Raw genomic sequence first — 27,210 nt, forward strand, 5'->3', positions numbered from 1 at the left:
TAGGATCACCATTAAAATTCCCCATCACCAATACCAGCGGGAGGTATACCAGAAGGAAGAAAGGAAATAGAAACTGCTAGAATAAACTACTTCCTCAAGAAGTTCAAATGAGAGCAGGAAAAGAAAGAGGGGGTAATAACTTTCTGTAGAGGGGGAGTAAAGGTAACATTTTCCTAAAGATGGGAAGGTGAATCACAGAACAGCTGTAAAACTCAATGAGAAAATGCCAAAGACACCATTTTGAAATATGGAAACCATCACACAAACACATGAAGTTATAATTTCGCCATTTTTATGAAGATTTAAAAGCCATTTTTCTTTTTTTTTTTTTTTAACGTTTATTTATTTTTGAGACAGAGAGAAACAGAGCATGAACGGGGGAGGTTCAGAGAGAGAGGGAGACACAGAATCTGAAACAGGCCCCAGGCTCTGAGCTGTCAGCACACAGCCCGACGCAGGGCTCGAACTCACACTGTGAGATCATGACCCGAGCTGAAGTCGGACGCTCAACCAACTGAGCCACCCAGGCACCACAAAGCCATTTTTCTTGAATGTGTCTTTTCAAAGTCTATTCCAAAAACAATGAACAAGAGGACTAAGAAGAATTCTACTAATGGCCTAGAATCAGTTTATATTACTTTGCTTACTGTAGAAACACTCAGAATCTATTTAGATAAATATCCTTACTTCACTTCCCCTCAAGCCTGGAGGATTCAATTTCTATAGTTAGAACAATATAATATAAACAAAACTCTTATATGAGGTTGTTTCCTATACTAGAGTAATAACACAATTTATTATAGTTATTAAAAACAAAAAGGTAAACAAGGAATAAAAAGCATCATAACTCCCACTGAGTATTGTATGTAAATGATGAATCACTGAATTCTGCTCCTGAAACCAATTTTGCACTGTATGTTAACTACCTAGAATTTACATAAAAATTTGAAAAGAAAAAAAAAAAAAGCATCATGCCTCTACTCTCTAAAGACACTCACTATTAAAATGTTATCCATTTTCTTCCAATCTTTTGTGTGCACAGTATTTTCTTGTCTGAAATTAATGAATTATTAATATTATTAATTAATTAATTAATATTATTATAATTATTTACTTATGTATTTCCCCAATATATGTACAATAAAATAGGAATATTTAGGTAAAAAGGATTTGCTTCACTTAATAGAAAAAAGAGTCAAGACTACTGTCTGTTTTTGCATCACCAAGGTGAGTTTTTTCTTTTAGTGTTAACAAAACATTTACCCCCAATCAAAGCTTAACAATTTAAAAATAGCTTGAGTTTTGCTAATGTCACATACCACCGTGACCTTTTTTTTTAAGTCTATTTATCTGTTTTGAGAGAGAGGGAGAGAGAGAGAGCAAGAACAAGCGGGGGAGGGCCAGAGAAAAAGGGAGAGAGGGAGAATCGCAAGCAGGCTCCCCACTCACAGAGCAGAGCCTGATGCAGGGCTCGAACTCACCGACTACGAGCTCATGACCTGAGCTGAAACCAAGGGTTGGATGCTTAACCAACTGAGCCACCCAGGTGCCTCCATCTTGCGCTTTTTGATTCACTGACTGGTGACCAAAACCCCAATCACATACCTGATAAAACGTCTCTTAAGACTTCTGCATTCTTTTGTAGCTGAGGTTCTTACGAGTCACTACTCACTCAGTGTGTTAGCTTTCAGTAAACTGTTCAAGTCCGTTGCATCTTATGGAACTCTTCTCTTCGTTCTTAACCAACTTAAATGTGGAAATAACCTCTTCTGAAGAAACACTGGGGGTAGGTGGCAGGGGGAAGGTGCGAAGGGCTATGGTTTACATTAAAGCAATTTTTGCAATTTAAAGTTGAGTCTCAAAAAAAAAAAAAAAAAACCAGTTCCTAAAGGTCCTCTGTCCATCTCACATCTAATAATTTCTTCCTGGAGACCTTTTCACAAGCTGCATTCTCTTGCCTTGTGCTCGCTTCTTTTCTCCCTTCTCTGACATCCTCTCCCCTTTTGTCTCCCTGGTTGCCTCCTACTGCTATCCCCCTACTGCCACCCCTGTAAATTTCTGCTCACTTCTTATGCAAAACCATTGATCACTCTTTTCTGCTATCTCCTTATAGACCAAACATGATTCAAATTTTAAACGTGCATAGGAGTCACCTGGAATCTTCTTAAAATGCATATTCTGAATTGGTAAGTCTGGGGTGGGGCCAGAGAGGCTTCATTTCTAATAAGCTCACAGGTAATGCTCCCACTACTGGTTCATGAACTATTCTAGAACAGCAAAGCTATAGATCATGTGTTCAGGACTTCACTTTCTAAACCTAAAGCCACTTTTCAATCTAAAATAGTAACAGTTCTCACAAGAGAAATAATTTCAGTATCACCTATTACCCTATTTTTTTTCACCTTGCTACATTAACCGCCAACTCACTGTCATCAGAGTATGTCCCCAGCTTAGGTCTATTGGGCACAGTTAATTATGCCCTCCCTATTTAACAAGTAGTTATTACAACCTCACACTTTGTAAGTATATTACCAAAGGTAAAATAAGCAGTAAGTATTTGTGTTTCTCTTAGAGGAAGAAATAGTAATCTTAACCTTAGAGGAAAGATATTTGTAACAGAAACAATGCTGACCAAATATTCCATGTGCTTCCCTGGGTTGGAACTAACAGAACTATAAGCAGAAGTGAGTTTTGTCACTTCCGTGCACAAGTCCACGTCCTCCACTGCTCTCCCTTCTCCTTCCTCTCATTGGAGAGATCAGTGCACTTGGAAGAGGACGCTTCAAATGAGATCTCAGCCCTGGTGGACCCCTTGATTTTAGCTTTATGAGACCCTGAGCAGGTCCCTGGACTTGAGCCTGGACTACAAGATAATAAATTGTGCTGTTTCAAGATGCCAAGTTTGCAGTAATTTGTTATACAACAATAGAAAACCAATACAAAAGGCATGTGTAATTTTCCATCAGGCTGAATGTATTAATATTGCCGATTCCATCCCATGTGCTAGCTAGGGCCACCAGTTTCAGTTCTAACAGTGGCTTGGTTGGCTAATGCCATCCTAGACAAAACCTCGGCACACCCTAAAATGACTCAAAATCCAGACATTCCTTGGCATAGTATTAAAGCAAGAATTCACAAAGACTAGGAGACAGACATTCTGGCTTGAATCTGTCACATTGTTCCTACCTATTCACTTCCTCACTTACCCATCCCACCTCCCAGTATGAAATAAAAGAAGGCATTTTCAAGATTATCACAGAAATAATTATTAAGGAAACCACTGGGCCTTCTAAAAGGGATTTTACTGGCTGTTCTCCCTGGATCAGAAATGCTGGTGGGAGAGGTTGCAATAGAAATGGCCTCCCAGATCTCAGGTGGAATGGGAAGAACCTGGGGGGTGGGTGGCTGAGTTTAGGTGGCAGCTCATATTCACATGAATCAAAGTCAAGGTGTTGTAGTGATTGAATGTTGGAGAAAGAATTAACAGGTGAAGATCCTCCTCGAATGAGATGGGAAGACAACCCACAAAGTTCTTCACTGGGTTTTTTTTTATCCAAAAACTCGGTGGGTTAGCAAACAGAGGCTGTACTTCAGTCACAATACAAAGAAATCGCCACGTCTCCTGAATCACCAATCTTGAGTCAGTTGATGGATCCAGAACCTCTCGAATGGAGGAGAGGAGAGATGCCCTTGAAGAAGCCTCCTGTATACTGTGAACTTTTCTCCTTGTTCTCTCCAAAGCAAGTTAACTTTATTGGGTAACTGCACTAAGGGAAAAGATCCCAAAAACCTTTAGTGATTATTAGGTATTGGCCTTTAGAGAAGCAAAGCATCTAAAATCTAAGGTTTCTCATTAGAACTGAAGCTTATGGGGGTCAGTTGATTATGGGAATTGTGTCCTAAAACTACCTAACTATAGGTCCAATAAAACTGAAACTCCAAACTGATCCATTCCCCTGAGAGCATTGAACTATTTTCAGCAACAGTTTGGTCATGCTAGAATATTACTGCCCAAGTGAGAGACAACCTTTTATAAACCTAGGTGTCCAACACTAAGGTGGAAGAATACGTATTTGTGGACCTCTCATTTTTGAGGCATATTCCATTTTTAGGTGTTCTATTCTGATCTGTTTACCCTATGAATCCAAAAGGTGCCAGATGTAGATGGGAACCAGAATAAGAAAATGCTCTCTACCTATTTCAAAGTTCAATTCAAGCAGTCTGTCAGTCAGACTAGCCAGTGACCCATCAGATCCAATTGTGTCAAATTGTCCATAGGATGGCAGGGTACTTTGGTCCTATACCGGGTACCATAGCAAGTCCCAAAAGAAGAATTTCCGTAGAGGTCCTTCCGATTAGAGAGCAAGTCACATTTCTTTCTGCAAGTAACTAGTCTACCCTTGACAAACTGTTCCTGGCATCCTTTTGGACCTCAGTGAAATCTGCAAATCTGACCACAGGATACCTGGTGACCATGTGATTTAAATAGCTCATCGTGAACTGGCTGCTACCTTTTCCGTCTAGCCAGAAATTTAGTTATGATGGCAGTTCAACTGTGACATGTTCAAATGGTATGAACAAGATGGAACTAAAGGCAAAACTATGTGGCCTGAGCAGGTTGCTCACTTTTCTAACTTGAAGAAGTCCTCCTGTAAGCTCCCTTTACAGCCTTAGGAGGGAAAGCCCATGACCAACCTACTGAAGATGCAAATCAACCTACGGAAGATGAAATCTCTAGTTTACAGATACTTCTTTGTAATGTACCAATATGAGCAAGAGGTAGATCTGCTATGAAGATACAGCTTACAATGAACAAATAAACAAACTACAGCCTCCCTGCGGCTGAAATAGAATCCTGAGGAGAAACAGAATTTTTGGAGAAACAAAAACCTCACAATGGGCAGACATATAAGCAGTATTTCTCATTGTCCACTTTGCTTAGAATGAGATCAAGATCTATTCTGCTTCCTGAATGGTTGTAAATGGTCTGCTTAGTTGTTCAGAGACCTAAAAAGAGCTAGATATCAGGTCTAGAGACAAGGAAGTTTGGAAAGAATTGCCCAGAGCTGAGAATATTTCTTTTCCAGTTGAATACTCACAACATAGCACCACACCAGAGAAGTTCTTAATAAGAGGGGATAGAATGATCCACTTAAGGATTGTCAGTTGTGTTCCTTTCCAAGGCAATCTAGTACAAGGGTCACAAACTCAGAAATCTACAAGTTTCAGATAGATACCATAAATAAGAGAAGAGAATTTAATGAGAGATGACAGGGGATGCTTAGAATTGTGGTTAACTGGATAGAGTATATTCTACCTTAAGAAGGCAGCTTTGAATGTGTGTCCAGTATGGCCAGATCTTCCTTTATTTGCTTTCCTTTTTTTTCTTTTTAATTTTTTTTAATGTTTATTTTTGACAGAGAGAGACAGAGCACAAGCAGGGAAGGGGCAAAGAGAGAGGGAGACACAGAATCTGAAGCAGGCTCCAGACCCTGAGCTGTCAGCACAGAGCGGGATGTGGGGCTTGAACCCATGAACCGCAGTATCATGACCTGAGCCACCCAGGTGGCTGCTCCCCCTTTAGTTGTTTTTCAAGAGAAGTCATAACACAAACTTTTTAGGTGAAATTTCCTGATCTTTAAAATGCCACGAAGGCCAAACATACAAGTCCGTGGGTATCTTTGGTGCTAAGGCTATCTCGGGTTATCACTTGCTGTGTCACTGGGTCTACTGTTGTTCGATACACATACCAGGTGGCAAGGATGGACACTATGTATTGACTCAACTATACAGATTTTTCCTCCCTCAGATCTACTAGGCTCTTACTACTAAAAGACACCACATTTGCTGGCAAAATTACCATTCCTTCTGCTGTTAGAGATTAGACGCATTGCAAAATCCAATCAGATATCTGGTGAATGGTTGATTAATTAGGGCTCTTTTATCATGCAGGAGCAGCACACTGTTCCCAGACACAGAGATATTTATTCTGTATTTAGATTTAGTTTTTCTATCGGTATCACTATTGTTAGGCTTACTTAATGCTTTATGCTAACCACACAACTTTACCTCTAACTAAAGAATTAACTCCACGGTTAAGGAAATACGTCAATAGGATGTTGATTATGGTGTTCATGGGTCCTACTGTGTACCCTAATACCTGAAAGGAGCTAGCCTTATAGCATGATGGACTGACCAATTATTGAAGGTTCTGTTACTGCCTTTTCAGACACAACACTATCTTCCAAAATGTGGTTAAAAGGTGTGGTATGTTTTGGGGGCCCCTCGCTGGCTCAGTTGGTAGAGTCAGCGACTCTTGATCTTGGGGTTGTGAGTTTGAGACCCACACTGGGCATAGAGCTTACTTAAAAAAATGTGGTACATGTTTTGTGCTAGACATCATAAAATTTAGTGCTTTTTCCCCCTAAAGCTAAAATACACAGGTCAGGAATAAAGGTAGAAAGGGAAGAAGTAGTTGTCATGATATGATGCTTACTGACTGTCATGGATTGAAAGGTGCCCCCTATAAAGATGGTAATGACCTAATCCCCCACTACTTACAAATATGACCTTATTTGGAAAAAGCAGTTTTGCAGATGATCAAGTTAAGACAAGGTCATAAGAGTCAGCTCTAATCCAATATGATTGATGTCTTTATCAAAAGGGGGAATTTGCAATGGAACCACTCGTGCAGAGGAAAAATGATGTGAAGACATAGGGAAAATGCCATCGATAAACCAAGAGATGTCTGAGGCTACCAGAAGCTAGGAGAGAGGCATGAAACAGATTCTCCCTCACAGCTCCCAGAAGGAATCAATCCTGCTGACACTTTAATCTCAGACCTCTAGTTTCCAGAACTGTGAGACAATAAATTCTGTTGTTTAAGCCACCCAGTTTGTGGTACTTTGTTACAGCAGCCTAAGAAATTAATTCAATGACCCATTCCCAGTGTTTTTGCTTTCTTCCCTTGTTCATCTCAAAATTGGTAAACCAAGAAGAAATGCATTCACCATGGGACTTAATATATTTCCACTGAATTAGAAGCTGAGACTGTTATGTAGCCATTTCAAGTTCCTTATTCCTGTTGAAAAAAAAAATTAAGATTGTGCTGGTATGACAGTAATCAAGGCAAAAGAGTGATGTTGCCACATATAAATCAAGGCTAGAAGGAGTGCTGCTCCCTCAAGATGACTATTATGCACAATAGAAATTGTCAAAGAGACGGATAAAACCGACCACAGCTAGAACAAGGCTCAGATTCTTCCTGAATAAGGGTGTGGTTCATCTCAGAGAGCAGACAAAAAAATCAAACATAAGGGAACTACCTGAAAGCAAGAGACAAGTCGAATTGGGTAGTGAAGAAGGAGGTCGTAAATACCAGGTCCAGCTCAAAAGAAAGAAAGACAGTTCACCCTAAAGTCAGTACTTGTATTCCCTCGCTGTCTTTTGATTATTATTGTTATATTATCATTGTTGTTGTTATTATTATTATAGTATTGGTACACTACAACGTATCATTGTACCCACAAGGCATAGCACATTGACATGAGAGGAGGCAGGCACATCATTCAATGATCCCCTAAACTAGGAAATGGTAGCCTTGAGCCTTCCTCTTTGGATGTGGTGACTGGAATCTTCTAAGAAGGAGGTCCTTTCTGCTGTACCTTAGTTATTTGCATTATATGAAAAATATCTGCATTATACTTGAAATATTTCCAAATGGCGTTTATGGAAAGAAGGGCATACGTGAATGTTGTACAACCAATTAGAATGTGTAGACTTCTCTTGTTTCTGCTTCCTTTGCAGGACGCATCCCTTCGCTGGAGCTGTCGGGGCACTTCACCTGATTCTAGTGACCTGTCAGTCACAGGACTCTCCAAAACGATCAAGCTCTCTCTCCTAAGAATTTTGATCATGAGCGGGGACACCCAGGACTAGAAGGCAGTTAGAACCCAGTCATCTGATGGCAGCTCCTAACAGTGAGTGCATGAGTTCCCACTGTATAGATCACAGAAATGCCCAAGTTCCTGGCTTCTGTAGGCCGAGTTATTCACCATGCCATTCAGTAGTCTTCCAATAAATTCACTCAGCTTGCTCTTTCTTCCTTCCTTTCTTTCTTTCTTTCTTTCTTTCTTTCTTTCTTTCTTTCTTTCTCTTTCATTCCTTTTTTGTTCTTCCATTCTTTCTCTTTCATTTTCTTTTCTTTCTTTCTTTCTTTCTTTCTTTCTTTCTTTCTTTCTTTCTTTCTTTCTGCATTAGTTAGCAAGAGTTCATTACTGTTGCTTGTACCTAAAGACTATTGATATCTGTGTTATCAAGCTTCTCATTTTTTTCTCATAATATGTCGAAAATTTAAATATAGATCATTTAGGTGTGAAGAGGATATTGAACGTGGTGGACAGAAAAGGTCTATTATGAAGCAGTACTTATGTAACCTGGCATAGAACTGATGATAAGAGAATGTGGCAAAGGGTATTGTGGTTGTTGTAGCAGAAATTGTCTCTAACTCATCCCAACCTTAAAATAGTTTCTCCATCAGTGCAACAGTTTAAACTCTGAAATAAAGGGAATATAAGAGAATAGAGGTAAACAGTGAATGGAATAGTTAGGGAGAGAAGAGAGTGAAAAGGAGAAGAAAAATATGAGTCAGTAATGTTAAGAGTACACTCACTATATCCACCTACAAGAGGAACTCTGGATAGGGCCAAACTAGTCAGAGAAGATCTCTTTTCTCCTATTTCTCTTCACCACAATGCTTAGTGGCAAATGATGAAATATGTAGACAGTATATATTTTAAATCTGTCTCTCCTTTTCTGTCTCTCTTTCTCATATTTATTCTAAATATAAGAGATATTAAAAATCTTTCGTATATACAAATGTCTGCAAATTCAGTTAACATCTCTGACAAATTCTTGTTAAAAGGAAGATGTTGAACTGGACAATTTCTAACAACTCTCAAAACTAAAACCGTGATTTGTAAACCTTTTTCTTGAAATAGCAACTATATCTCTATGGACTAACCAATGAATTATAAATCAAATATTTAGAGTTCTAATTCTATCTCAAATTTAAAATCTTAGGGAGTAAAACATTCCAGCTGTATCTTGGTTTCCTCATCAGTTAACCAGAGATGATTTTTAATCCAATGAAACTACTCATATTTATTAAAAATAAAGGCAATATAGGGCCAACTATTCTTTATGTGATGTATTCGTACAATTAATTTCTCTATTCTATCAGGGTTTGTATATAACAAGTGCATCTCTTCATATATATGGTTTGATTACCTGTGTGTAATACATACAGACATTCACATCATTTTTAACTCTATCTAGATTCAATGAAAATGTAACAATCTCTACAGAAAGAAAGGGTTTGTGATGACAAGGAGTGAATGTTGGAAGATAGTTTTGCCTCTTTCTGGTTACCAGGCAAATATTTGATTGTTCTAATGAACCATATAAATAATAAATTCATACATGTGGTCTACATATAGGCTTAATGACAGTGGTTTGAATAGAAATGCTGGTATTGTAGCTCTTTAATATAAAATCAACAGATGATGTTTTAACCTGTAAACTAGAATTTTAAAATACCTCATTCATCCTGATCAGTAACTGATACAAACTAGTGGGATGTTAGTAAATTCCTACTGAATTCTCCTAAAATTACCATCTTTGAAAAGTTTCCACAGGAGCTTGAAGCAGCCTAAACGTTTTTGCAATTCAAAGTTTATCTCTCCCATGCCATTTCCTGAGAATAAAATGTAGCACAAGTAAGCATTTTTAATCAGGGAACATGCTTAAACTTTAGAAAACAAATTAACAGGCAATCAAAATGTACTAAATGCCTCAATATTCCCTATATACTTTACAGAGAAAACTCAATATCCTGCCTTGAATCCACCCGTGGGAACATAAAGAACTGGAAATACAAAAATAAAGCACAAAGAATTCATGCCATGACCTCAGATCAGTGACAGTGTCAAAAATAGTACAAAATGATCCGAGAAACACAACATTTAACAGTCCTTTTGATTTCAAGGTTAGAAAATGACATCTGCCTACTGCCATGCAAACCAGCAGTGATCCTAAAACAATTGTTTTGTCAATGTTGAGATAAGCAAACCAAGCTCAAAGTCCAGAAATTGCAAAAGGGAGGTAAATTGCAACAAGGGGTGCTGCCTGGGGACAGCCACTTGTACAACGGGTATAAAATATAGTAGGTTCCCCTTTCCCCCCTATTGTTATACTGGAAGGTGCTCATCCCTGTCTTTTGACTGGGAACTTCAGCTGTTGAGGGCCAGTGGGTAGGTGTTGTAATTCCTTCACTGATATTTAGTGTCACCCGGGTTCTTGAATCTGTCCTGTAGGCAGCGCTTGACTCCCAGAGCAGGGCAATATCGCCCCTGCCCCACCATTACACTGCCCGCTAGATCCCGGGCTGCCTCCATCAGCCCGGAGATTGTCGGGACTTACTGGAAACTTTCTAGCAGGCTGCAGCCCCAGACGAGAAAATCCTATCTACAGGGCTCCCGGTTCAGAGGGCACTGCTGGGGAGAGAAGACAGGACGCTATTGCTTACTCACAGTTTGCCTCGGAGACGGGGAGCACTAGCACGAGGCACGCCAGCAGCGCCCCACAGCGCCCACCCAGGACCCTCATCGCGGAGCGGGCGGAGGCGCGGGCGGGGACCCGGACCGTGGCGCGGCGCGGCGCGGCGGGGACCTGCGAGCCGGGGCGCCGCTCTCCGAGGACTGCGGCGCGGCGGCGCCTGCGAGCGAGCGCTCCGGTGGAACAGCGGGAGCCGGGGGCGGGGGGACCGCCCGCTCCCAGCCCCCAGCCCGAGAGGGGAAGTGATAACGAGGACTTTTCCAGGAAGCTTTTCGACGCTGGGGGGCAGGGCTCCGGGAGAGTGTTGGAGGCCTAGTAAACACGGTGGAGACACCTTCCTCGCCCGCTCCCGAGCTCCTGCGTTTCGTTCCCAGTCTCCGCAATGTGAACTTGCCCGAGAAGGGAATTTAAACGCAGTGGAAACCTCTAGCGAGCTAGGGTGAGAGGCTCAGGGGCCGGGGAACATTGAGGACTCAGAGGACAGGGTATCCGAGCTAAGATGGAAAAACCATGCCGAGACACTCTGATGTTGGGGATGAAGACATTCGTCAAGCCTAGAAGCCAGTAACTCCAGGAAGGCGACAGAGAAGAGAGAGAATGGAAACAAATGGGATAGTTTTGATCATCTACATTTTTATTTTGTTTTTGCATTTATGGTGTAAAAAAAAAAACTATAGCAAAATATGTTTTGAGAAGGAAATGAGAAATATATCAATTCCATCACCTTCAGACAGCTCGTTTTGTTTTTTTTGCAATATAACCCCAACTTTTTGTGCTTAGACATACACATTTGAAATGTTATGTAATGTTTAAGGGGGCATCTGGAGCTAAAACGCCTGATTCAAATCTCGATACTTCTATCACTAGTTCTGTAACTTAAAGCAAATTGCTTAACCTCTATAAGCCCCAGTTGTATCATCTGTAAAAGGGGATAATAATGGGTTTTCATAATGTTAATGTAAGGATATTTTAAAGTGTATTTATTTATTTATTTTGAGAGAGAGAGAGGGAGTGCAAGCGCCGAGAGTGGCCGAGGAGAGAGGGAGAGAGGGAGAATCCCAAGTAGGCTCCTCACCACCAGCGCTGAGCCCCACGCCCCATCCTGGGCTCCCCACTCCTGGGCTCCAACCCACCCTGAAATCAAGATTTGGACCCTCAAGCAACTCAGCCAACCAGGCACCCCTGAAATCACTATCATGAGATACTGTACTCCCATATTCATTACAGCATTTCTCAGAATAGCCAGGATTTGGAAACCACAACCTAAGTTTAATCAATGGATGAATGGATAAAGAAAACATATGATATAGAGATAGAGATAGATAGATAATAGATATCTCACATTTATATGAGATGCCTTTTGGGAAATTATGCTAAGTGAAATAACCCAGACAGAGAAAGACAACTACTGTACTGAATCACTTATATGTAGAATCTTTAAAAAAAAAAATTAAAAAAGAGAAAATTCATAGAAATAAAGGAGCTGAGGAGTAAGGAAACGGAGGAACACTGATAAAGGGTATATAAACTTTTAGTTATAAGATGAATATGTTCTGAGAATTCAATGTGCAACATGGTGACTATAGTTAATTACACTATATTATATACTAAAATTTGCTATGAGAGTAGTTCTTAAATGTGTTCTCAAAAAAAAAAAAGGTTAACAATGTAAGGTGATGGATGTGTTAACTGTAGGAATCATTTTACCATGTATACATATATTAAATCATCGTATTGTACACTTCAAATATGTTACAATTTTGTCAATTATCCCTCAATAAAGCTGGAAAAAGAAATCAAGTAACATTTAGGCTGCTAAATAATCTCTGGGAGAAGAAATAAGAGTCTTAGCTAGAATCATGACAGCAAGATAGTTTTCATTATTAAGAATACACTAGAGTACACTATGGTGAAATAGTCATGAAAATACAGTGGCTTAAGGTAAGTGATTAAGTGTTTACTTCTTGCTTATGGAAAGTTCACTGCAGGACTTTCTAGACAGACATCTTCCATGTGTTGGCTCAGCATTCCACGCTGTTTGGGTTTCATAATACTTCAAAGTTAACAACATAGTCTTCCACAATTACCATTTCACTCAATTTCACTGGACAAAGCAAGTTGCATGACTTCTAAAGGGTAGGAATAACTATCGTATATGCTTGTAAAAGGAAAAGGAAATGAAAACTGGAAATAGTATGCAGTGCGTATGTCTACTAAACCACTTACGGTATTGAAAAATAGTACTCAATTTAGTTGACTAACTGACCATCTATATGTGACACCAGAAATATTTGGTAATGTATCATTCTCAGGGAAGACAAGAAGTAGAGCTGAGGTTGAGTATATTTGGGGGTGGGGGGAGGGGAAGAGTGTTGAGTACAGTTCCAGAAATGCTGAAGAAACACCTGCATGGTAAGTCCCTTCAGGTACAGAAGTAAGTAATTGGATTCGTCAAGAGAACATGTTTTTCTTTATTTTTTATTTGTTTACTGAGAGAGAGAAAGAGGGAGGGAGAGAGAGAGAGAGAGAGAGAAGGAACAGGGGAGGGGCAAAGAGAGAGAATCCCAAGCAGGCTTCTCACTGTCAGCATAGAGCCGGATGTGGGGCTAGATCTCAGGAACCGTGAGATCATGACCTAAGCTGAGATCAAGAGTTGGACACTTAACCGACTAAGCTACCCAGGCACCCTTAAGAGAACATGTTTTTGAAAAGGAAAGTAGAAGGGAACGCCTGGGTGGCTCAGTTGGTTGAGCATCAGACTTTGGCTCAGGTCATGATCTCACAGTCAGTGAGTTCAAGTCCTGCATCGGGCTCTGTGCGGACAGCTCAGAGCCTGGAGCCTGCTTCAGATTCTGTGTCTCCCTCTCTCTGCTCCTCCCCCACTCACTCTCTGTCTCTCTCTGTCTCTCAAAGATAAATAAATGTTAAAAAATTAAAAAAGGAAAAAAGGAAAGTAGAAGGATAAGGTCAGATCCTGGAGAATACATATTGGAAGCTGAAGGAAGAGTGACCAGTGAGATCAGAAGAGAACCAGAATAGTATGTAATTGTGAAAAGTCAAAGGAGGAAAGAGTTTTAAAAGAGTTAACTGTATTAAATGTATTAAGTAATAAAAAAGAAAATGAGAACTGACTTGGTAATTAGGAAGATAGAGGTTACATTTAAAAATGTGCTTTGCATAGTTTGATGAAGCAGAAGCCCAAACACAGTACATTGATAAAAAGAGGGAAGAGAAAAAAAAAAAAATAGTGCTTTAGGCTTTTAGTGGTAAACTACCAGTTTAAAAAGTTAGGCTGTGAAAGTAGAGTCATCAGAAGAGAACTAACCTGGCTCATAGCTAAGGGGAAATTGTGGATCTTTCCTGCCCTGCCTTCTTACCCCTTCTCCACCTGGAAATTATAGCCAAAGGTCTAGGAAAATAAAATGGGGAGGGATGTATTTCACATGTTGGATCAAGAATAATCAGGGGCACCTGGGTGGCTCAGTTGGTTAAGCTTTGGACTTTGGCTTAGGTCATGATCTCATAGCTCATGAGTTTGAGCTCCATGTCAGGCTCTGTGCTGACAGCTCAGAGCTTGGAGCCTGCTTTGGATTCTGTCTCCCCCACCCCTGCCCCTCCCTCACTCATGCTCTGTCTCTCACTGTGTCTCAAAAGTAATAAATGAAATGTTAAAAAATAAATAATCAAAGGAACAGGATTTCAGAAAAGTTGAGAAGTAATGTTTGTCAAAGTTGCAGGAAAGTGGTTAACCTTGGACAAGATAAGGTAGATACCTTCAGATATTAGAAAATGAGAGGAAACAGATAACAGTGAGAAAAGAAAATTCATGAAAGTATAATCTAACTTTTCCATTAGCACTGTAGAATAGAAGTATTATTGTTTCTGGATAGGACAGTCCAGGCAGAGGAAGCATCTGGCATGAAGGGCAGGTTCACTTAGGAAAACCAGTAGAGGTCATGCAGCCTGCAGTGACTGGAAACAAAACTGAAGTTATCAAGTTAGGACAATAAAAATACTAAACAAGGTCCTACCAATTTGGAGAAAGAGGTGGGAGGTCATGTGCCATAAATGTTTATTAGGCAAGCAACACCAACTTCAAAATCTGCTGTTATTTGTTAGAAACTGCACTTAAGCTTTATTTCTCTCATTTCATCATCTTAGCATCCCCACAGTGTAGGTATTTTCATTGACATTTGGCAGATGGGGTGCTTGGGTTCAGAGATAGCAAGCTGAAAGAGATGTATATGAGTTTGAATTAGGGTTACATGAATGAGTGAAGAACAGAGAACAATTTTAAAGCTAAATCTATTGTAGTCCCAAACCATTATTTTTCCCCTGGATACGCTGGACATTACAGGGCCCTCTCTCCTCTTACCAAGTTTTGAAAAAATTTATTTAAGTAGAAACGGAATAGACACACATGTTCCTACAGACCATGCATGCATTTTTTTCCCTACAGGAATGTACTTGTCATTTCTTTTTCAATTTTTTAAACGTTTATTTATTTTTGAGACAGAGAGAGACAGAGCATGAACGGGGGAGGGTCAGAGAGAGAGGGAGACACAGAATCTGAAACAGGCTCCAGGCTCTGAGCTGTCAGCACAGAGCCCGACAGGGGGCTCGAACTCACGGACCGCGAGATCGTGACATGAGCCGAAGTTGGACGCTTAACCGACTGAGCCACCCAGGCGCCCCTTGTCATTTCTTTTTCAAACAAGTATGAAAACAAATGCAGACATTACATATCTTTGTAAATAAAATAAGACATAGTACAAAAACAGCATATCATCATCTCCATCGTGCAGAAACCAAAGAGCTAGCAACCGAATACTTTCTAAAAATCCTAGAAAGTATATTGAAATGTTAATATTGGTTATCTTTGGGTGGTGAATGTGAGATCTTGTTTTCTGATCTTATGTTTTTTTCAGTGTTTTTCACATTTCCTACAATGAACATACTATTTCTTTTGAAATCATAACCCCCCACAATATCATTTTACATTTTCTGTAACAAACAGCAATAAACATTATAGAGATTAAAACGTCACTGTCATCTGAATTATTGGATAGTTAGCAAATGAGTTTTCCCCTCGTCCTTAACTTATAATAACTGTCGCAGGGCATTGTTTCTGCAGTTGTGCAGTCAGTCTACCGGAGTCCCAAAGGATCCCAGTCCTGCTTGACAAAACAAAACAAAACAAAACACGCACAAGACCTAAGTAAGCTCTCTGGATCTCATTTGGGGTTAGAGACACACGAGGAACAACACCCTCGGCTGGCAACACATTTTGTGTGGGTATACAGAGAGGACTTGCCCAAGATCTGTCCGGGATTTTTCAACTCATCTGTGGACGCTCCGGTTGCCTAGTTACGAGCGCCACCTCCCCGCCCCCCGCCGTCCCGGGGGAAGGGGAGCCCGACCCTTCAGCCACTCAGCGGCCCGCACCACGGGCCGACGAATGCTGATTGGAGAAGCGGAAGGCCGTGCTTGGGGAGGGCCTTCCGCGCCTGGGAGAAACGTCAGCGCGTCGACGCGGGGTTTTCACTGGCGGGGCTCCGCTAACACTACTCGGGTCTAGGTGTCTGCGCCTTTGGCCAAGCTGTGCCTGGGCGAGGAGGCCGTTGTTCGCTCGTCGGCCGGCGCGGTTACCGGGACTTGGCGCTGGGACTGACCACCTCGACCCCACTCCAGACTTCTCCGCCTCCGAGGTGCTTCGGCACGGCTGCGGCCGCCGGGACTCGGCCCGGGGCAACTAGGGGCCCTTCCTCGCTCGGGGCTCGGATGGGAGGCGTTGGGAGGAGCGGCCTGGGATGTTCAGTCTGATGGCCAATTGCTGCAGCTGGTTCAAGCGGTGGCGGGAGCCCGTCAGGTAAGCTGCACCCGGCTGGCCGGGGCCGCCCTAGGGGATTTGGACAGTTGCCCCCTGAGGGGCCTGTTGGGGCGCCACCTTTCCTCCGGGAAGAGTCGCTCCCAGGCCGCGGGGGATGGTTTTGCTCCCAGTTTGAATCGTCTCCGAGGGAGAGAGCAGGAGGTAGCTTTTTTGCCTAGTTACATTTCAGATTTCTCAGAATGCGTACTCTTATTATTTAAACGGGTTCGAATTTCTTAAGAAGTTGTGTCTTTTGCGTATGGAGTTGGAAACTACCCGTTGTGTGTTTTTCCTGACTTTTGTAATGGGATTTTTTTTTTTTAACATTGAAGCATGGGATACAGTTTTCATAACATCCACACATTATTTTCCAACACACACACACACACACACACACACACACACACACTCACTCACTGTTTTAAGGACTTAGGTTTGAAATCTGGCTCCACTGCTTAATGATTACATGAGTTAACCACTTTGGCCCCTCCTTTGTCATCGATTAAATGGGGGTGATAATCTCTGTGCCTTAAGAGTGTTGTATTAAGTGAGAATAGCTGATGGAAAGTGTCTTCCTAACTGTAGTGTAGCTTCAATTTTCATGTAACATCTAGTTAAGCCTTTAGTTGAAAAAGTCCACTTCTTAACCTTTCATTTTGGAATGCTAGATGTATTAATATTTAGCACCTGCTACTTGATATTCATTCATTTGTTGAGAAAATACCATGTGCCAGGTACCGTGCTAGGAAAGAGTCCGTGAAAATGACACTTTTTTAGGCTTACCCTATAAAGAAACCTTAAATTTGTTACTCCTTATAAATAATGTTGACTTTGGAATTAGACCAAGAGTAAATTATAACAAAGTTTTGATTTTCTTGTGATTTCCCATTTCCTAGTGAGCTTCAGTTATTCAGCATTTTGTCAGAGATCACAGAGAAGACTTTTGGGATACAAGAATAAACCTAAACTTTTACCCCAAAATTTTTTGTTAAATTTTATTGTCAAAAATACAAAGTCTCTCTTTTGTCTTCATAGCATTGATCTGTTTTCTTTAGTGTGCCAAACATGCGCAAGCCTCTCTTACCTAAAAAAACAACCCAAACCAAATGTTTCCTATTGCTGCTGTAACAAATTACTATTAACTTAGTGACTTAAAACACAAATTTATTATCCTGCATTAGACTTCTGAGGTCAGAAGTCTAAAATGGGTCAGCAGGGTTGCATGCCTTCTGGAGGTTCTATGAGAGGATCTGTTTTTCTTTGCCTTTTCCAGAGGGGTGGGAAGCGGGGTGGGGGTGGGGGGGTTGGGAAGAGGTAGCCTGCTGTCCTTGGTTTGTGGCCCCCTTCCTCCATCTTCAAAGCCAATTGCATAACATCTCTTTTGTCTGATCTTTTACCAGGACATTTAAGAGTCCCTTTTATAAGGACTCTTGTATTGAATTGGGCCATCCCAAAATAAGCTTCCATAAGAGGTCCTTCACTTAATTGTGTCTGCAAAATCGGTTTGCCATGTAGGGTAACATATTCACAGGTTCCAGCGATTAGGATGTGGACGTTGTGGGGAAGCCATCATTCTGTGCCCACCATGATAAACAACCCTCTGTCCCTGCAGCTATGGTTGCTTTTTCCCTTCACTCCAGATGGAAGAGTTGGCTATGGATTCCTGTCTCTGACACTTTAACTCCTTTCCTCTCATGCATTCCTTAACTTCCTACATTAGGAGACTTCTGCCCAGAAGTTGTTCCTGCTACACCAGATGCTGCCTGGTTATTAAATCCAATGGATTCTTTTCAATCTCTTGGCATCATTTGACACATAAGACCATTCTCTTCTTGAAATTCTCTGATTTTATTTTTTCTGAATTAAAAAATTTTTACCTTTCTATCTGTTGTCTTTTCTGTCTCTTTTTGGCATTTAGCCTTTCTTCATCTCACTCTCAAGTCTTCCCCAGGATTCTGTGTTCAACTCTCTCTTTTTTCCGTATATTCTCCTTTCCTGGGCAATTTCACCACACAGAGACTTCAGCGGCTACTTAAACATTGACCTCAAGTTCATATTTCCAGCAAAGACTCCTCTACTGCTTGAAGACTTATCCTGTTCCACAAGAATCCTCAATCCCTACCCAAATCTAGCCAAGAGTGATTCTAGATACCTCTTTGTGCTTTGTTCTCTCAAATCATCAAGTCCTTTGGTTTCTACCTGTTTAATACCACTGATATGTCTTACACTCTTTTAGCCTTTCCATACCCACTCCTCTGTTTTAGCTATACTTTCCATTATTTCTCCCCCAGATGTCTTTGACAGTCTTTCCACTGTTCCCTTCTGATTGATTCTCTACACTGATGCCAGTGGTCTTTTTCCTTTTTCCTTCTGTTGTGCCAGTTTTGGGGTACTTAAGTTCTCTAGCCCTCCATACCTCACCAAATGCCCTTCTTTTTTTTTGGCTGTTCCTAATCATTCCTCACTTGTCAGTTGGGCAATTCTTTCAGGAAACTGTCTTTGCATTCCAGCTAGATTCTTTACCCTTTCATTGTGTTTGCTTTGCACCTTGTATTTGTCTCTACTTACCCATGTTTTGTAATGAAATGTTTATTCAGCTCTTCTCACTGGCCCTCTAGGATGGCTTGATGGCATGGATGGCTAAGCAAAAAAGTGGCAGATATTAGTTACCCTCAATCTCATACCCAAAGATTCCCATTTTGGTGTAGAATCTCTTACATATCTGTAAAGTTTCTTTTTATTGAAGTGTAATTGACATACAATATCTTATTAGCTTTAGGTGTATATCATAGTTACTCAATATTTTTATACAGTATCAAATGATCCCCATGGTAAGTGTAATTATGATTTGACATTATACAAAGTTATTATAGTATTATTGACTGTATTCCTGATGCTGTATATAACATCCCCATGAATTATTTATTTTATAACTGGAAGTTTGTATCTCTTAATCCCCTTCACCTATTTCACCTGCACACCATCTCTCCCCACTCTGGTAACCAAGTTTGTTTCTTGCCTCTGTCTCTGTTTTGTTTGTGTGTTTATTTGTTTTTTAGACTCCACATATAAATGAAGTATATGATATTTGTCTTTGTCTGATTTGTTTCACCTAGCGTGATACCCTCTAGGTCCATCCTTGTTGTAAATGACAGTATTTCATTCTTTTTCATGACCAAGTAACATTCCATTGCATATCTATATAGTTCCTCTTCTAAATCTGTCCATTAATGGACACTTGGGTTGGTTACGTATCTTGTGTATTGTAAATAATGCTGCAGTGAACATGGGGTGCATATATCTCTTCAAATTGGTAGTTTTGTTTTTTTTGGATAGATACCCGGAAGTGGAATTGCTGGATCATATGGTAGTTCTATTTTTAATTTTTTGAGGAGCTTCCATACTATATGTTTTCCATAATGGGTGTGGTTGCACCAATTTACATTTCCACTAATAGTGTATGAGATTTCCCTTTTCACCACATCTCCACCAACACTTGTTATTTTTCGTCTCTTTGATAATAGCCAGTCTGACCAGTATGAGGTAATATCTTATTATAATTTTGATTTACATTTCCCTCATGATTAGTGATGTTAAGCATCACTATGTGCCTGTTGTCTGTCTGTAGTTGTCTTTGGAAAGATACTTGTTCACGTCCTCTGCCTGTTTTTTAATCAGGTTGCTTTTTTTTTTTCTTTTTTTGAGTTGTGTCTGTATATTCTCCTAAGTTTTATACATTTGGATATTAATGCTTTATTGGATGTATGATTTGCAAATATATTCTCTCATTCTTTGCCTTTTTGTTTTGTTGATAGTTTCCATATGTGTGAATTTTTAAACAATAGATAATAGAGTTGCTGTTTCACAGCTTTTTATTTATTTTTGTTCTAATCATAATTAACATCTTTTTGCAACATTACACGTTTCTCATCTTTTTAAGCAGAATAGTGTGTTCTATACATTCACCAAAGAATGTTTAATCATTCCTGTTATTAGATATTTAGGATATTTAAAATATTTCACTATTGTGAGCAGTGCTTGGGTGGGCATCCTTATATAAATATTTTTAGAAATGGAATTTGAGATCAAATGGTATGAAAAAGTTTAATGTATTTGATATCTGTTGCCAAATTGCTCTTCAGCAAGGCTTTAAAGAAAATCTCTTGTTACTCCTACCAGAAGTATATAAAAGTGCCTTTTTCCCCTCAAAAAGTGAGAGTCATCACTTGTTCTTTCCAAGTTATAGGGGGAAATGCTATCTGCTTTTAGTTTCTATTTTCTGAGTTCCTAGTAAAATTGTTTTTTCCCTTGGACTTTTGTATTTCTTGTTTTGGGAATTTCCCAACGATTTCCTTCTCTATTTTTCTATCGAGGCAAGTGCATTTTCTTACTGAATTTTCTAAAACAGATTTTAAATGTATACAGTAGTAACCATTTCTCTGTAGTATATATTGCAGATATATTTTTTTGATTTGTTGTATTTGTAAATTTTTGGTGGCATTTGAAGCATAACCATTAAAAACATTTTTTTTATTGGGTGCCTGGGTGGCTCAGTCGGTTAAGTGTCCGACTTCAGCTCAGGTCATGATCTCACAGTTTGTGAGTTCAAGCCCTGCATCAGGCTCTGTGCTGACAGCTCAGATCCTGGAGCCTGCTTCGTTCGGATTCTGTGTCTCCCCCTCTCTCTGCCCCTTCCCTGCTCATGCTCTGTGTGTCTCTGTCTCTCAATAATAAATAAGTGTTAAAAAAAAATTAAAAAAAATTTTTTATTTAAATGCACCACTCTTTCAGTGTAATAATTAGATTATATTCCATTATATGTATCCAAGATTGTATTCACCTACACCTTTTTTCTAATATGTTCATATTTTAATTTTTAACATTTAAAACTCTACTGAAATTTATTTTGTGTATAGGGAACAGGCTTTGTCCTGGATACAGACCCCAAGCCATGGTGGTCAGTATATTCTGGACCTTGTAAACAGGTCCTTACCCTTACATATTATCATTTACATATTTTAAATGCCTATTATTTACCATCTTGGTATTAGTGCATATAAAATATGATAGAATATGCAAGAATTGAAAGACGATTTCCAAGATTTTTAGCAAGAATAGAAAGCAGGATTTTGGAAGCGGTATAATTTTGCCTGGATCTTGAAGAAATTTGTGCTTCCCAAGCTTCCCATGGGCATGAATTCAGAAGTGGCTCATCTAACAGAAGCAGAAAATTAATATCAATTTAAATGAAAAAAATTTGGCAACAAGAGTTATATAATATTATAATTAAAAAATAGGTAGGGGCACCTGGATGGCTCATTCGATTGTACGTCTGGCTCTTGTTTTCGGCTCAGGTCAGGATCTTCCCGTTTGTGGGATTGAGCCCTGCGACACAGGCTCTGTCCTGACAGCATAGAGCCTGCTTGGGATTCTCTATGCTACTCCCCCCGCCCCTCCCCGCTCCTCTGCCTGGCCTCTGCCCCTTCTCCCCCTGCGTGTGCACATGTGCACACTCTCTCAAAATAAATAAACATTAAAAAATAAATTAAAGGTATTTTTACTATTAATGTAAACAAAAAGAAAAATATACTAGGTACTCATGTGCCTATCACCCAGATTTTACAAGTATTAACTTTTGGTTAGCACATTTCTGCTTTTTTTCTAAAGAAAAATAGATAACAAATCTTTGAAGCTCCCTACATCCTATTCATCTCCTACCAATCCATCCCCAGAGGTAACCACTAGCTGGAATTAGTTTCTTGTCCACCTGTGTTTTTTGTTGTCACAATTCAGCCTATCTAAGCTTTACCGCAGATTTATTAGTAAATTGTCATTCATTTGGCCAAGTCTAAAGGAAGAGACTCAGATGTTACAGTAAGCACTGCAGATTAATGCTTTCTGTACATCACCGTGGTGTTTGGTAAGGCGTACATAGCCATGTTTTTTGGTTTAAAAAAATATAACTATAAATCCTAGGCCATTTATAGAAATTGCTGAGTTTTTAATTTGTTAATTAAGCTGTACATACAGATTAGCAAGGATTATCTGATGTGCTGTACACAGAACTGGAATGTTTCACATTTCTTTTTAAACCCCTACGGCTTCTTGTTTATCCTCAGTACGAAGTTTAGAATTTTAGGATAAAAAGGACTTAGAGACATTTGTATTCTACCTCTTTATATTTTAGGAATGAATAAATTGACACTAAGAATTTGACTTAAGATTTCAGAGTTAGCATATGATCTCAAGTTTGGTCCTCTTGCTATTTACTAATGCTCCATAAATTTAGGTAGTGATTTTGATGTAATATTATCCTGAACTCCACAGTTTGAATTAAAATGTCAGCAAATAATGCACTTGTACAATAAAATCACGCCATAATTTTTTTTTTGGTAAATATTTTTTATTGTATCAATTTTTTTTGTGGTAGGTTTTTTCTTTCTCTTGTACATTTATCATAAAATAATGTTCCCACGTGTCTTCTCCTACATGTGTCTACATTACTTTTTAACTTTGGAACTTGCTTTATGTGGTTCCAAATATTTTCAGTAATATCAATTTGATGTGTCAGGTTTTTTTAGTGTTTTACTGAAATATTTTATTTTGACTTGCAAAATATTTTTGAAGTTAGAAATAGTTTCTATGTAATTATCTCATTTGAGGCATCGTCTCCTTAGTTGATAGATCAGGAAGTTTAGAATTGTAGATGTTCAAATGATCACAATAAAATCACTCAGAGAAGATTAATAATTCAAGTATTTTCTGAATCTGAGTTCAAAAGCCCAGTATTATGTTGCTTATATTTCTGACATATCAAATTATTTATCTGTTACATACAAAGAGACTCTGAGATTAAATATATAAAACAAGCTTTTGACTCTTAATCCCTACTTTTTTTTTTTTTTTTTACTCAGAATTGCTTCAGTTTTAAAAATCTTTCTCACCATTAATTATTTCCTTGAAAACTTGGGCATGTAAACTTCTTTAGAAAACTTTAGTCAGTTTGGTGTAAGAAGATAAATAATTGTGATTACGTTCTCTATGATTGAACGGTTACTTTTATGTGAAGATTAATATAAATTAAATCCATTATAATACTTTATCAACTGAAAATTCTATATTTTCGTTTTACATAATGTTTACTCAGGCAAATGGGGGAGTCAGAAAATATATTATGCTGTGTCATTCCGTAAAGATGCTTAATGTGTGCCCAGCACATTTGATCCTGGGGCTCCCGAGCTGATTGACAAGTTCCAGTAGAGGAGACTATGTGAGAAGTTGCATGAGAACGTTAAGGTCTGTTTGCTGTGGTAGCATGGACGGTCAGGAAGGACAGAAAGGACTAGGGGAATAGCAGGACTAGTAGGCCTACTGGAGGAGAGTGTCAGAAGAGGAGTCTGCAGAGTTGGGACTTGAGTCTGTTTAAGGATCTTAAGCAGAAAAATGCTATAGTTAGATTCCATCGACATCATGATTAGGTTTTATTAGCCGCATGCAATTCATGACCTTAGTATCCCTGTTACTAGGTAATCTGCCCTCTGTTAGGTCCATAAACTAGGTTATGATTGTGACAGACCTAAGTCTGGGGTGATACTTGCAAGGTTCCTTGATGAAAACGAGCCACATGTTTATCTCTGTGCATGTATATAAATATTTTCTAAAAGAGAGCTAGGGAGAAGCAGGCTCCAGACTCTGAGCTGTTAGCACAGACGTGGGGCTTGAACCCAGGAACTGTGAGATCATGACCCAAGCTGGAGTTGGATGCTTAACCGACTGAGCCACCCAGGCGCCCCTGTGTGCATATATATGAGGTGAATAAATTACAGGCTAAACAAATGGTTCAAGTTTCCTTTCAAATAATTATTACTATTTTTACAAACCATTGTATTTAAACTTCCCATGGAAACTTCTGTTGACTAACTTCTTATTAGCGCTATAGCCTTGAGTAACTTGTACCTGCTCTGCTTGCAGGGACAGTATGATGTAAATGATAGGATAAAATAGCTTTGAACTGTTGAGACATACTGTGTAAATTCAAAGCATTGGTTATTGCAGGATTTGGGAAAAGATGAGAGCATTTTCTTCTGAGTTACTTAATTTGGGGCAATTATATAAAAGATACTTCTATTTTACAAAACTTTGCAGTATTTGATATTGATTGTCTCTTCACCCCTCTGGAAACTATTCCCGGTGCAGCCATTTCTTTGGTCTCATTTCTTTCTGACTGCAGTTTTAAGAGTTTTTTCAAAGGTTCTTGGGGTGCCATGTTCCCCTGGCTCTTCTCCATCCTGCGCTCTCCCTGGGATCTTTCATCTCTTCTCATAGTTTTAATTACCAGGTATGTCTCATAAACCCAAGACAGATCTTTCTACAGCTTCAGACTTCAGTGTGAGATGAGCGAGCACTGCTGTCGATGTGTGTAAAACTGAAACCTGTTCATTCTCTTCTGTAATCTGGTTCCTGCCTGTTTTTGTGGTCTCATCTCATGGACTCCCTAGCTTAAATTTTGTGGTATAGTAAGAATAGCTATTGATTGAGCACTTATTTTGTGCCACAGACATTGAGCACTTCACTTGCATTGTCATATTTCATTTTACCACATCCCTATGGGATAGTTGTTATAATCTCATTTTACTGATAAAATTCTAAGAAGTTAAATAACATGGCCCAGGTCATATAGCTTGGAAGTGGCAAATCTGGGACTTGAATACAGGTCTCTCTAATACCAACTGTGTGCAAATATATCAGATTGCCCATAATCCCTGTTATTTGTTCCTGATAAAAACATAGTCCTTCCCATCCCAGCCTTTCTAGTTTGATATATAATTAAAGACTCAGGGATAAACTGCAATAAGAATGAAGTGATAACTTCTGGGAAGGTCACATTGTTAACTATTTGTTGATAATAGTGCCTAAAGCAGAAGTATATCAGGTTTCCTTTACACTCAATGTGTAGTTGTAGTGAGTCGTGATTATGTATGATGAGCCTCTAGCAAGCATGGTCTCCTTTTGTTTAATACGGCTCTACTGAGGTGTGCTCTTAACCCCTGGGTTTAGCAACTCGACATCCTGCCAGTTCTCCCCTCCTTGGTATGGATGGTATCTTCCCAGGCAGTGTTCTCAGTCTGGAATCTCTTCATTCTCCCTCCTTCTGTTTGCACCTTTCCCTTGCTTGGCAAACTTCTCCACTTTAACAATTTAGCTGAGGCATTGCCTTGTGTAAAAAGCTTCCCTGATCTTCTGTATCTGTATCTCTAGGCTAAAATCATCTTGCCCTGTATTACTTAAACATCTTGCATATATAGATGTGCATATTCAACTGTCATAGTGTCACAATGTGCTAATATTTGTTTATGTTTTAGTCACTCTCATTAGAAGATGAGTACACTGAGATAGAAAACCATGTCTCAGGCATTTTTGTGTCTGTAATGCCTAATGCCTAATGTACTTTTATTGAATTACTGTCTGATCAAATGACTAAATGATTGTTTTTTTGCTAGTGTCAACTTTTCCAGATGCTATGACCCTAAGAACACTGTATACTGTTTTTTTTTTCAATTGAAGGATTAATGTACTTGATCAGTAATCATAAGACTAAAAGACATAGAATGTCTTCCATTTTTGTACCACAGCCAACTGTTCCCAGTGATAATTTACCATACTTTAAGCAGGTGTAATGACATGTACATTTTAACATGTGTTAGATTGTACATCTTCATGTTTTAAAACGTTGCATAGGATTTTGAGTGTTAGGTGAATGTTAACCTTTTAAATCCATTCTATTCTGAAAGTATAAATTCAGTGTTTTGTTATCAGAGATTGCAGTAATTCATGCTGATTTTTATTTGTACTGCTAATGTTATGTTTATTCATTAAGACTTTAATGACCTCAAGTATTTAATTAAAGTCATGTTTTCAAGTATATAGCATAATGATCTAAAAAATTAACTACTTTCAACAGTAGTCAAAGTAAAAAAGAAATCTAGAGAGGCTTATTTTGTGCCAGTCTCAGCATAATTATAATTTTCCAAAGTGATTTGTATGTTTGAAGGACTTTTTTTGTTTGAACCTAATATTTTAGTAAGAAAGGAAAGCATTTTTTTTAAGTTTACTTATTTATTTATTTAGAGAGCAAAAGCAGGAAGGGGGAGAAGGAGGGAGGGAGGGAGGGAGGGAGGGAGAGAGAGAGAGAGAGAGAGAGAGAGAGAGAGAGAGAATCCCAAGCAGGCCCCACACTCTTAGCGCGGATCCCAGTGTAGGGCTTGAACTCACCAGCCGTGACATCACGACCTGAGCTGAAACCAAGAGTCAGACACTTAACCGACTGAGCCACCCAGGTGCCCCTAGAAAGGAAAGCTTTTAAAGTAAAAAGCAAATATCTTTGGTAGCTAGCTTTAAGAGCAGTGTTTCAAAATATGTAATAGCAATTACTTGGAAGGTTTTTTTAGGCTGACAGACAAGAATGGAGAGAAAACGTTAAGATGCAACCTGTGTAATACAGAAGGAAGGACAGCAACCTGTTTCTTGTAAGGTATAGGAGGGCTAGGGATTGTGGATGTTTGTGTGCTGCTCTGTACAAGGTGTATAATTAATATTTATAGAATAAATGATGCACATAAGCATAATGTGGGCATTTGTTCCCTCATGGTAATTGTTTTGGTTTATGGTCAGGTTTGAAGCATGGTGGATCTTGAAATGCATCATACATTTTTCAGAGGACAATTGAA

At 39.3% G+C, this 27,210-nt stretch overlaps 2 protein-coding genes across 5 annotated transcripts in view; one reads left to right on the forward strand and one right to left on the reverse strand.

Annotated features, from left to right (window-relative positions):
* PROS1 (protein S) overlaps positions 1-10,876 on the reverse strand; it is a 69,015-nt gene extending 58,139 nt beyond the window's left edge. The window contains exon 1 of the mRNA XM_027077579.2: positions 10,590-10,876. Within this exon, the coding sequence (XP_026933380.1) occupies positions 10,590-10,665 (76 nt within the window). The 5' untranslated portion in view covers positions 10,666-10,876. The remainder of the gene's footprint in view (positions 1-10,589) is intronic.
* A 5,252-nt stretch (positions 10,877-16,128) lies between these two features.
* Positions 16,129-27,210, forward strand: part of ARL13B (ADP ribosylation factor like GTPase 13B) — a 71,787-nt gene continuing 60,705 nt past the window's right edge. For 3 of the 4 annotated variants that reach the window (XM_015080848.3, XM_015080865.3, XM_015080857.3), the window contains exon 1: positions 16,130-16,483. In XM_015080848.3, the coding sequence (XP_014936334.2) occupies positions 16,425-16,483 (59 nt within the window). In that variant the 5' untranslated portion in view covers positions 16,130-16,424. Of the gene's footprint in view, positions 16,484-27,210 lie in introns of all 4 variants that reach the window. The other variant, XM_027077580.2, reaches the window with a different exon arrangement.

The sequence above is a fragment of the Acinonyx jubatus genome, chromosome C2 (assembly GCF_027475565.1).
Source record: "Acinonyx jubatus isolate Ajub_Pintada_27869175 chromosome C2, VMU_Ajub_asm_v1.0, whole genome shotgun sequence".
Lineage (NCBI taxonomy): Eukaryota > Metazoa > Chordata > Mammalia > Carnivora > Felidae > Acinonyx > Acinonyx jubatus.